Source organism: Micrasema longulum, unplaced genomic scaffold (assembly GCF_059751315.1).
Source record: "Micrasema longulum isolate JH-2025_06_02 unplaced genomic scaffold, ASM5975131v1 h1tg000739l, whole genome shotgun sequence".
NCBI lineage: Eukaryota > Metazoa > Arthropoda > Insecta > Trichoptera > Brachycentridae > Micrasema > Micrasema longulum.
The window spans coordinates 493040-504586 of NW_028277933.1; the positions used below are offsets into that span (position 1 = coordinate 493040).

The following is an 11547-nucleotide window of genomic DNA, read 5'->3' on the forward strand; positions in this document are numbered from 1 at the left end:
ATTATTATTAATAATAGGTAGGTGGTTAAACATTATAAATTGATGTGTGCATCGAGGCGGTTTTTTAACACATTAACTGAACTAGCACCAATCACTTTCTCAGGAAGGCCATTCCATTTCTCCACAACTCAGTTTGTCAGGAAGTTCTTCCTGGGGTTGAATGAGAAGGAGGTAGTGTTGAATTTCAATGAATGACCTCTCAGATGGCGGTTTTCATTCGTAGTGAACATTGATTTCAATTTGGGTACATTATATTGCTCAGTTAAGATTTTGAATGTTTCAATCAAGTCACCACGGTGCCTCCGCTCTTTCAGTGAACTTGACCCGAGCTCCCTTTAGCTGTCCTCGTATGATTTATTTCTTTTAATGCGCTGTTTTAAATATGTATGTAAAATACAAATATAGAAAGAAAAAAAAGAATACAAAACAAAAAAACAAAACAGAACGCATGAACTGAGCGTGTATCCACTTTTCCGGGAAGATTGAATTATGTTCTGAAGGGGTAGTTAAGGGAAAGTTAACTAAATTATTACTCCCAAGAATTTCCAACTACGCAGATTAATAGAGGGAAAATGGATGAATGGATGGACCTTTCAAATCCATTTAATGTCTCTGTTTATTGTTAGTTTTAAATAATGTTAGATGACTATCAGCATAATATGCAAAACTGCTCATTCTTCAGCTTCCAATCTGTGATGATGAAGACAGCGCTCGCATGCCCATAATATTATATTTAGATAATAAAAGTTTTGTGGCCAGTCAATAAATAATTATGGTCAGCATTTCCTCAGTAGTAGCCGGTATTTGTAAATGAGTATCCGCTGATTTCAGCTAGTGTAGAATGTATTGTGGTTCTGTGGGTGGGAACATAACATAAAAAGCAGTGTTTGGTAGAAATGTTGTATATTTGATGTTTTCAATAGTTGAGCTGACAAGTCAGTGACGGTCACATTATTATACAATAAAGATCTGAAGCCGGTCTGAAGAGACAAAAAGGATTCAACACTCGGCTTCGTCACACGCACAAACGCATATCGCAAACTATCCGCCGAGATGCGACGCAGTTTCACCTCGGACCGACCACACGGCAGGGAACAAGAGAAACTAGAAGTTCATTCATATAATTTAATTTGCTTAAAATCATCCGCTTTCCCCGAATGAACAAAATACAAAGTGAGACGGGATAAGAATTATAATATACAAATTCATCACCATGGCAAACATCGTACGCCATCGCGATATTCCGAGACAGAGTGAACTAACACGAGGCATTAGGAATACATTTTGTTCATGTTAAAAAAAAATACAACAAATAAATCATGTCGGGACACTCTGTCGAGACTATTTATTACTTTATACAGCGGGTAGATCGTGCCAAATGATTCCAGGTGCATTGTCAGATGCAATACTATCACATTGGGTTACCTAAGTAAACTAGTTGCATTCATAGTACACTCACTATTACAAATTACAAAACAAATCTATGATAAAAAAGCGGGGAAACGATAATGTACTTTACATACTACAGCTTTAATAACACATTCTCGACAAAAGTGACATAACGTGTTATTATTTGTATCTTTGGTGCATTCCTTCTTCGTTTTATTTTTACAAATATAAGTTTCTGCAACGTGGAAGACTCTCCTTAGAATAAGGCAAATAATTTTAATTAAGGAGACCCAAGGTACACACGAGGGAATGTCAAGGTACACGTTTCTGTGTGCTGTTTCTAATACAAACAAAATACCATTACCATCAACGGGCGGCCGAGTACGGTACGACACATAGCCTGCAGATCTTCAATCCACTAAGACAGTGCATGATACTAAATAAATATTATAAATATAAAAGATGGATCAATTTAGAGCCGATGTACATTTTAATTATTTACACTGGACAGGTTACTCCCTGGCCTCGTACGAGATTTGGAATTAACTTTTATTATTCAGACTCGAATGTTTTATATCGGAGGAGTGAGGGAATACCCATCCGTAGGAAATGAAAAATCACACTTTATACAATATATTATCACAATGTTAGGGTTCTCGGTTAGGAGTAGAAGAGTTTCACCAGTCCCGTGTGAGGTTGGCGACACATGGGGCACGACGTGACGGACATGGCGCACTTCATGCACGCCACCACGTGCCCGCACGGCACGAAGCACACATTGTACTCTCCGCTGTAACAAATCTTGCACAGCTTGCTCGAGTCCGCCTTCGCGGAGTCCCTCTGCGGGGGCTCGGCGGGGGGCGCGAAGGCGGCGGGAGCGGGCGACGCGGCGGCGGGCGACGCGGCGGCGGGCGCGGGCTCACCGCGCACGCCGCGGACGAACGCGTCGCTGCGCATGGCGCGCAGGTACGGGCAGCGGTCGAACCACAGCGCGTGCTGCTCCCACGGGTCGTCCTCGTCCTCCCAGTCCTTGAGGCCGCCGCCGCAGTGGTAGCAGATGGTCTGGTCCCCGTTGCCGGTGTAGAAGAACCCGGCGTCGGCGAGCGCGGCGGGCGTCTGGCGCATGCGGGCCGGCCACTGCGCGTACGAGGCGAGGCGCGCCGCCTCCGTCATGTAGGCGGGGTGCGCAGCGCGCGGCGGCGCCAGCGCGCCGCACTCGTCGCGGCCGGCCGGCACGTTGCCCACGGGCTTGCCCAGCAGGAAGGGGCACGCGGGGGACCAGCGGCCGTGGTCGGCCTCCACGTCGTCCCCCTCGCGCCACTGGCTGAGCTCCACGCCGCAGAAGTGGCAGCGCAGTGCGTCGCGCTCGCCCGCGTAGTACAGGCCGCTGCGCGCCGCCGCCTCGGGCGCGAGGAATTTCACGGGCCAGGCGCGCAGCGTCAGCAGGCGCTGATCCTCGCGCCGCATGTCGCCGGCGCCGTCGAGCGCATCGGGCCCCGCGGGGCGCGCGAGGACGGCCAGCGCGACCTTACCCGGGGGGCCGCGCAGGGCGGGCCTCCTCTGCAGCTGGGGGGCGGCCATAGGAATCTCCACTATCGGAGGACGACACTGAGAAAGAGAAAACATCTCATCAACTAAGGCTATTAATGTTGGGTTAAGGTCATTACCGGATCCATTAATCCATCGTAATAAGAGCGGTTTAATTCTGGTGATCCTGAAGGTTTGATAATTGTGAAGTACTTCAGACCGATTATTAAGAACCGACTTACAGTAGTAGGGGAATGATTATTTTTATTTTTAAAAAAGCGCCCTCGAGGTAATTATTTACAAAAATGATACTATATTATAAGTTATCCATAATAATAGTAATTGAGTTTTTCTACTGACATTTCTTGGTAAATACTTTATAGTTTTATTCCACTTTTATTTATAATTATTTGATAAATTTTTTACCAGTGACCGGGTTTCGTCGTGACCGACACCAGTCTGACGATGTTGGTCACGACGAAACCCGGTCACTGGTAAAAAATTTATAAAATAATTATAAATAACAGTGGAATAAAACTATAAAGTATTTTTATTATTATAAATAATAATAATAATGAGACATTCAGATAGATAGATTTAACACAAATAATACCCAAGTAGGATGCGTTGACCAATAGGGGCTTTGGTATGTTTTTTTTTGTTTTAAAAAGCAAAAAATTACAATGGTATTAAAATTTTCTACAAAGGCTAGAAATATGCATAATTTGAATTACCAAGAAACGAGACGTTTTGCACCTTGTGGGACGAATAAACGTGTATGCAATGTTTATTAGGAGTCCAGTCGGTGGTCATAACGTGTGACGTCAAAATGATGTGATGCCAACTGCGAGGTGTTTAGTATGCGCTCATTTTTAAACTCAAAATTTTTAAATAAAAACTTATTTCAAATACATTCGTAGTTTCATCAGTAAAATTCCGCTCTAAATACAGTCGAACTTGGTTATAATGAGAGATCTCGGATGGAACGAGGAAAAATTCATTGACATTTTAGTTTATGACTTTCTCCATACATTTATTCACTTTTATAAAGAGGTACTTCCCGGACATACCGATAGGATTTATATTCAGAATATGTAAACCTTTTAAATCTGTATCATCGATAATTTGTTTATACAATTCATTAGTCCGTAGTAATTTGGAATTTGGATCTGTAGTCTGGTCACCAGATTACATAAATCTGTGCAAAACAAAAATTCTTCATATCCTAATATTTAAATGTAATCCGGGCAGTACCGCAGTACCCTCGGTCTCGTGATCGGCGCCTAGAACATTTTGGCCTAGATAAATTGGAATTTAGGAGACAGATTTTAGACTTGATATATCTTTATTATAATTCATTGTAATGTTGATTCTGCATTTTGTTTAGAGAATGCACCCCCGAATGTCCCCAGTCGGCGATTGAGATCGTACACAACATTTTATCTTCCAACCTTCGATAATAATATGGCGCACTTTAATGCATTACCTCGTATGTTGAGATAATAATGTAGAAAGTAATGCTGATATTGATATCTTTGACGATACATGAAATAATTATAGGAAAACTGTAACGCAATTTATAAAATCAAATAGTCACTTATGTTAGTTAGGTAAAATAATTTGTAATAACCTGTTAGTAATAATTTATTGGAATAACTTTTATAACAATCATAGAATTCAATTAAGCTAGCAAATTAAAAAATATATATATTAAAAAAATAATTTTGCATGCTGTGGTTCACATAATATGTAAAATAACATCAATTATATTATAATTTATTAACAATATCTTAAATAACAATTTGTGATTATTATACCAATGTCGTATGTATTGTTTATTGTTTGTGAACCAAAATAAATAAATAAAATGAAACATAATTTTAAAAATAAGAACTAGAGTAATACAATCTAAATGGGCGGCTAACTTGGGGCCGAAGACGCTGGGCATCGGGATCGGATGACGTTTATGACACTATGTAAGTGTCTGAGTACCTAATTGGTGTTTTCCCCAACAACATTGCAAAATCAGGGGTTTTTAGAAAACCTTTCATATTCTTAAAATGTTTTATGGACAGTGCGTAATAAATAATACCAGCGGGTGATGTCAGACCATTGAATGTAAAAATTACCATTGATTTACAAACATCTCCACTAACAAGAGGAAGGGTCTCTCAATTCATGAAAAAGTGGCAATTATTTGTGAAATTAAATCTTTTAAAAATTAAAATCTTCTTATCCACAGAGTAAATATTGTGGAAAAATAAGAATGTTTATCTATCTGCATTTTAAATTAAGAAAGTAGTATGTTTGCAAACATTTATTAAAATTTTCCTTAATAGTTTTATTTTTTAATTATCTGCATGAACTATACGTATGTATTTGTTTACTTAATGACAATATGCAATGGCGATTGGATTTAAAGAAAAAACCTTTCTCTGGTATAATGTGCCGGTATATAATGCCGGTCCCATCTTTCTCGTAATAACCAAGTTCGACTGCATATTTTTTAAAAATGTTATTCCCGATGTGTAAAAATACCCTATTGTTGATATTTTCAATGCACTTTGCACATGCGATATCATAATAACATATTTAGGATTTTCTGTTAACCTGTTCAGATCTGAATCTACTCCTAAACAAACTAGTCAAACCAAAAACAAACTTTTCCGTGTAATGCTGACTATCAACTGACGCAGAAAAAACCAGTGACATATCAGTAGTTAAAAAATTAACTAGCTACTTTAAAATGTCAGTAGGTACTGGAGAAAATAAATCTTTAAATTGGTGTATATTTAAATGAACATCCAGGATGAAGGGGTTAATTATATATTTAAATAATAACTTCTGTAGTTTAGTAAAAAAATAAATGAAATGGCATTTATACACACGGTTTTCAGGGCCAGACCGCGAAACTTCAGAGAAACATTCCTCATGGTAAGCTTTTAAAAAAATCCTAATAAAAATTTTCCAGTCATTTAAAAAAAAAAGAAATTGTAATCTGAAAATGTGGTAAATCCTTAATTTCTCGGACAAGCAGTCCCTCCACAAACCCCTACCCCTCTCCTACTCGGCCGCATCTGGTGCGTATCGCTTCGTTGGTCAAATACGTTTTTATCGCATTTTTATTGTCGGGGTGGGGTAGGGGTTTACGAAAGGGATGCTAGTCTGAGAAATTAAAGATTTACTCCATTTTGAGATTAATTTTTTTTTTTTCAAATGACTGAAAAAAAAATTATTAGAATTTTTTTAAAGCTTATCACGAGGAGTGTTCCTCCGAAGTTTCGCGGTCTGGCTTTGAAAAACCGTGTATAGTTATCACCCAATTTTTAAAAAAAATAATAAAATGTTAAAAGTGAAAACCTCGGTACTTTCAATTGTATAACACAATCAAATCGGGGTACAAAAACAGTCGGGATTAAGAATTCAAAAGTATACAGCGGTCATTTATAGAATTCTTATAATCACCCGTCTTGCATTTCTGCAATAAATTATACCAGAAGAGGAAAAATAGACCAAATGACATGTAAAATAATAGAAAGGGAAAATTTTGGGCAATGTAGCGGTACCTAAAGTTCACCTCATCTAAAGTTAAAAGTTACGCGTCGAGGAAGTTGTGAGTTTGTCAGCGATTGGCGACAAGCCGACAACATAGTGACCGTCGTTCCATATTACGAACTTTGAGTCTGTTTATCAATTAGGTGCGGTGAAGCGACGGGGGGGGCTTGTGTTTTGATAATAATGGATCAAGTGGTACACATTAAGCGGATTCAGCGAGCACAAGTCACGTGAAAAGCAGATTTCCATAAATAGGAATGCACTCACTTCCCGAGAAGAACTACGCCCGCGGCGCGCTGCGTCATTACGACATTCCTAACCTCCCTCCCCACCCCTCGCGCGGACGAGCGAGCGCGGGCCGAGTTAAGCGACAAGTCTCCATGTGGTGGAATGTCGCGCGGCAAACCGGTTTTACGAGAAATGTGTTACTACTCTTAATCGGTACACACTAACACTACTCGATAGTAGTGCTACGTACGATAAAACTAAAATATGCTGCAAAACGTTTCACACTACTCACCCCTTGACGTTACAATTTTAAAGATCAGTGTTGTATTTATTTGTTTTAGATTATTTGTTCAGCTGTAACATTTTATCTTTTACAATTTATAAAGTCTAGCTATCGACAAACTCTGAAGCCATTTCAAAAGAGATTAAGAAAAAAATAATTCTGAAACTAGAGATACATATTTACTATTATCGTACATGTTACGGATGAACAAAATAGGGGCGCATTTGTTTACAAATGCAGTGCCCTAAGCACCACTGGGTGCGGAAAGGGGATGATGATGATTATTATACACAAATAAGGCTAAAACAAAATAAAAACGTAAAATGTCCATAAAACAAAATCGAAAATGATGACAAATTACTAAATAATTTAATGAATGAGAAAAACCATCATTAAACAGAATAACTCCGGGATGAGCATTTACTGCTTATCAGTGCGGTAATTGAAATTCCTTGTCAACAATTTGTTAATGACGGAATCTATTAAAGAATCTACGAAGCTAAAACTGCATACGTATTACGGGAGAAATGAGGATGCCGGATGCCAGATATCAGAAATCGAACAAACGCTATCCGCAAAATAATACACAAACAAAATGAAAAACAAATGCGACCGCCATTGTGCGAGCACGAAGACTACATTTCGAGAACAGCTGCTACTTTTCACAACAATTTTGAGCACGAACGAGCAGCCTAAATCTAATATGAATATAAAAATATTTCAAACTTACGTATAGTAAAGGTGATGAGTTATAGAGTATTTAAAGTGACTAAAAACATATTATGTACAGTAACTTAAAAAATAAACATAATCCACACGCAGAAATCGCACTAGACGCAAGGGCAACCATAGAGCCACAAACGCAGCAAAAAATACTTCCTTCATACAGCCAGTAGCGACACATAGAGCAGCGAAAACGTTCTATTACCCGTAAGAGGGGCTAATTGTTTCAAATTTCAATCTCGAATGATAAAGAAAAATATAAAATGCTGGAACGGACAATAGATATAAAAAATATACACGTAATTTTTTATTTTAAAAAATTCTCTAATTTTCTAAAAAAAAATACAAAAACATCTTCCCTCTTTTTAACAAATAAATCCTTTCGCGAGGAGAAAGTGAGTTTCTATTTTTAATTTCTGGTAAGAAAATTAGATGTGCTGTATGAGTACTTCGACGTTTAAACATATATTTTTTCAAACTAACAAATTACAACAGAGATGGAGAACATTCTAAAGAGGAAAATATGGAAGTATAGGCATTTATAGGGCTTATGTCTTTTCGCCACTTTACTCACTGGTGTACCATTCAACATTTTGCTTATGTTTTGACCTACATATTTTTTAAATATTCTCCCATCTGTTGGTTTTAGTAAAGTTAAATAGCGAAACCTTTTATTGCGGTCAAGAGATTCATTATATTTTATTATTTCACATACTATTAGGCAATGCCTGAAAACAATTTAGGTCATTTAAACAAACTCAAAATATTGTATGAAAATATAAGACAATCTATCGTAGGTAGCGTATATAACATCACCGCCTAAGTCATTTAGATATGCCATTTGGCAATAAATATATTCAAACATTGCTAGTAAAAACAAAAAAAAAAAACATTACACATTATACAGGGCAAAATCTTTTTTTTTCCTATCTTTATGCATCATATTATCATCGCTTTGATTATTTAAAGATAAGTAATTTTGAAATTACTCCCCCCGTGCCGTCACTAGTTGTCCTGAGTCCCGACTGGTGATTTGTCTTCCTGGAAACTGAAAATTTATCCAACGGTGCAGTTGATCGGTTGATTAGGAAGAACTTGAGACGTAATTCAAAGCGGGTAGTTTATTTTTATAAAAAAAGTATACATTTTTGAGAAACTTTGATATAGCCACATACTCCTATAAAAAATCATTTTTACATCCAATTTCCCATAGCACTGAACTTTATCATTGTAAAGTATAATTTGAATGTTGAACAAATCTGATTGCCAACATTTCACCAAAAACATTTTTATATTTATCTTCTAAAGTGTCTAATAATCTAAACTTGTCTTATGCTGTGATTGATTGCTGTCGACAATATACAATCGACTTTAAATACTTTTTTACAAAGGCTACAGTACAAAGTATCCTGCTTTATGTAATGTATTTATACTCCTTAAGGATGTGTTTATAATATGTATTAGACAACCAACAGCATTTTTATTTATGTCTAAAAGATTTATTTCATATACCATTTTTTTTTCATATGCTATACATACCTAAGTTAAAATATTTTTAGTTGCATTTTTTTAATATCTTCTACACATTGGTATTCGTATGTAAGTATTTTAAAACGGTTATGTACTATGTATATATTTTATTTTATTTATTTAGATGGTAAATTTACAGATTAACTTCAATTTACTTACTATTACAACAATATGATTAATTCATAATTTAACAAAATAGACCTAAATTGAATTTATCCTAAAAACTACATAACAAACAAATTAAGTATCTCTATCCCTAATATGCAAATAAAATTTCGCTCAAAACAGAGATGCTTCTAACTTCCTCGAGACTTTTTGGCAACTCTCCATGGCAATTTTTCTTCAATGTAGGTATAGTTTACACGCTTATTGAGTCAGTATATAAATGAATAAACAAAACAACACAGAGATAGTATTGTTTTGTAGAAGCGTACGAAGTGCTCAGTGCCCCACAAACGATGAGCTTACCTCACTTAGCTTTAATTTCGAGATTACTAAAATAATGCTAAGTAAGGTAAGCACATCATTTGTGGGGCACTGCACTGCGTAAGTAAAGGTTGTTTGAGTTCCGGTCAGTCTCACCTTAGGATGCCTGAAATAACCTTCACGTTTGGTTCCATAACTGTGGAAATCTATATTGTATTGTATACCTTTCATAGTGTACCCAGGATAGTCCATTTTTCAACTTATAAATAAAAGTCAGAGAATTGAACAGAATCCCGTTTAATATTCAGGATATTTGATTTCTCTAACATTTATTTAATCCTGGTATATGGACCAAACCTTAATACCACTCTCCAGTTCCATTGTCCCGTTCTGTGAAACTTGAATTCTTTTTAATTCTGTATCGCTTCCAAAAAATAGGACAGTTGAGCAATAGTTCAAGTGTGGCATTACAACCGATTGGAATACTAATTTACTTAAATCTAAATTGAGTTTTTTTCCAATTCTCTCTAAGAATGCTACATTCATTGCAATATTTTTTGTTATGTTTTTAATACGAAGCCCAAATTTTAGTTTGTACAACTGTTTGTATTACAGGATTACTAGTAGGCAGTAAGGAGGTGGATTTCGCGGTGAAATAAAATATTTGCACATATAAATAAAACTAGACAGTGGCAGTTTTAAAAAATTTATTTAATCTAAAAACGTTGCAATGTACCAATATAAAAAGTACGCACTATTTATTAATACTTTGACATTAAAAATATGTTTTTAAATTCTAAAATAAATGGACATAGATAGGAAATAAGGACTAACCCGATCATCAGAAAATATTTCGCAATCTTTGAAAAGATTTGTAAAAAATATTGATCCCCAGAAAACTTATATATTATGTAATAAAACAAATATACAAGTTCTTATTATTTACCCAAATATATCAATTTTAATGTCATTCTCAAATACCAAAAGCAAGTTTAAATATCTGCAATATTAATATATGAAAGTCCGAATGCCTGTAAATGCCTAGACTTGAACATATTACAACAGACATAAAGAACATTTTACATAAGGAAATATAAAAGTCTAGGCATCCACAGGGCTTATGACCTGTCATTGGCTGGTTTGAGTGGCCACTGTAACATTCACCATTCTGTAATATGTTAATATTAACAGCTCCCTAGGGGTTGAATCCAGTCCTTGTCTACAAAAATTTGGACAAACTCAAAACATTGCCTAGACTTTATATTCCCTTCTCTGTTGCAAAATCAGAGAAATGCGACGCTACCACCGGTACATATAGTAGTTGAAGTAAAAAATAAATTGAATGTATAATTTTTATTAGAAACATTTTGCATCATTACAACAGAAGCAATTTTACCGATGATTGAACTTTTAATTCTATATGGAGGAGAGTAAGTTAAATATACAGTGATTGAAATCTCAAATTGAAATTTTTAAAATACCGTGAGAAATAAATGCAGGAACTTATGTAAAAAAACATGCAAACATGCCTTTCCTGTCATGCTCTGTGCGCCTGTTAGAAATTTTATTAAAAAATCCTTTCATTATCCCAGATAAAATAATCAGCAAACTGAAATCATTCTATCGGCACATGAATTTATTTGTCAGTTCAGGGAAATACTTCGAGCTGGACGCACGCCAGTTTGATTTTATTTTTTTTTTTGAAAAATATAAGGCGGGATAAGGGACTGCGTGGGTACATAAATTACTATAGGGCCTTACGAGGAAAGGCGGTGACAGAGAAATATGACAAATGGGCATTCGAGCAAAGTTCTTCCGTCACTCTCTCGCAGACTGCAGTCGGACTGATGCCTAGCTAAAAATCGAGATTTCGTTGTCCCGTTTTC

General features: G+C 36.4%; 1 protein-coding gene across 4 annotated transcripts; it reads right to left on the reverse strand.

Annotated features, from left to right (window-relative positions):
• Positions 1 to 886: 886 nt before the first annotated feature.
• LOC148279288 (death-associated inhibitor of apoptosis 1-like) lies at positions 887 to 7840 on the reverse strand. 4 transcript variants are annotated; one of them, XM_088230181.1, is made up of 3 exons: positions 7496 to 7619; positions 3651 to 3857; positions 887 to 2997 (listed from the first exon to the last, which is right to left on the reverse strand). In XM_088230181.1, exon 3 carries the CDS (start codon positions 2968 to 2970, stop codon positions 2050 to 2052), a length of 921 nt encoding a protein of 306 aa, XP_088086307.1. In that variant the 5' UTR covers positions 2971 to 2997; positions 3651 to 3857; positions 7496 to 7619; the 3' UTR covers positions 887 to 2049. The 4 variants fall into 4 exon arrangements, with proteins under 4 accessions (XP_088086307.1, XP_088086308.1, XP_088086306.1 ...); XM_088230182.1 differs by having other exon boundaries at positions 7503 to 7602; XM_088230180.1 differs by lacking the exons at positions 3651 to 3857; positions 7496 to 7619 and adding an exon at positions 7713 to 7840.
• Between the last annotated feature and the right edge of the window lie 3707 nt (positions 7841 to 11547).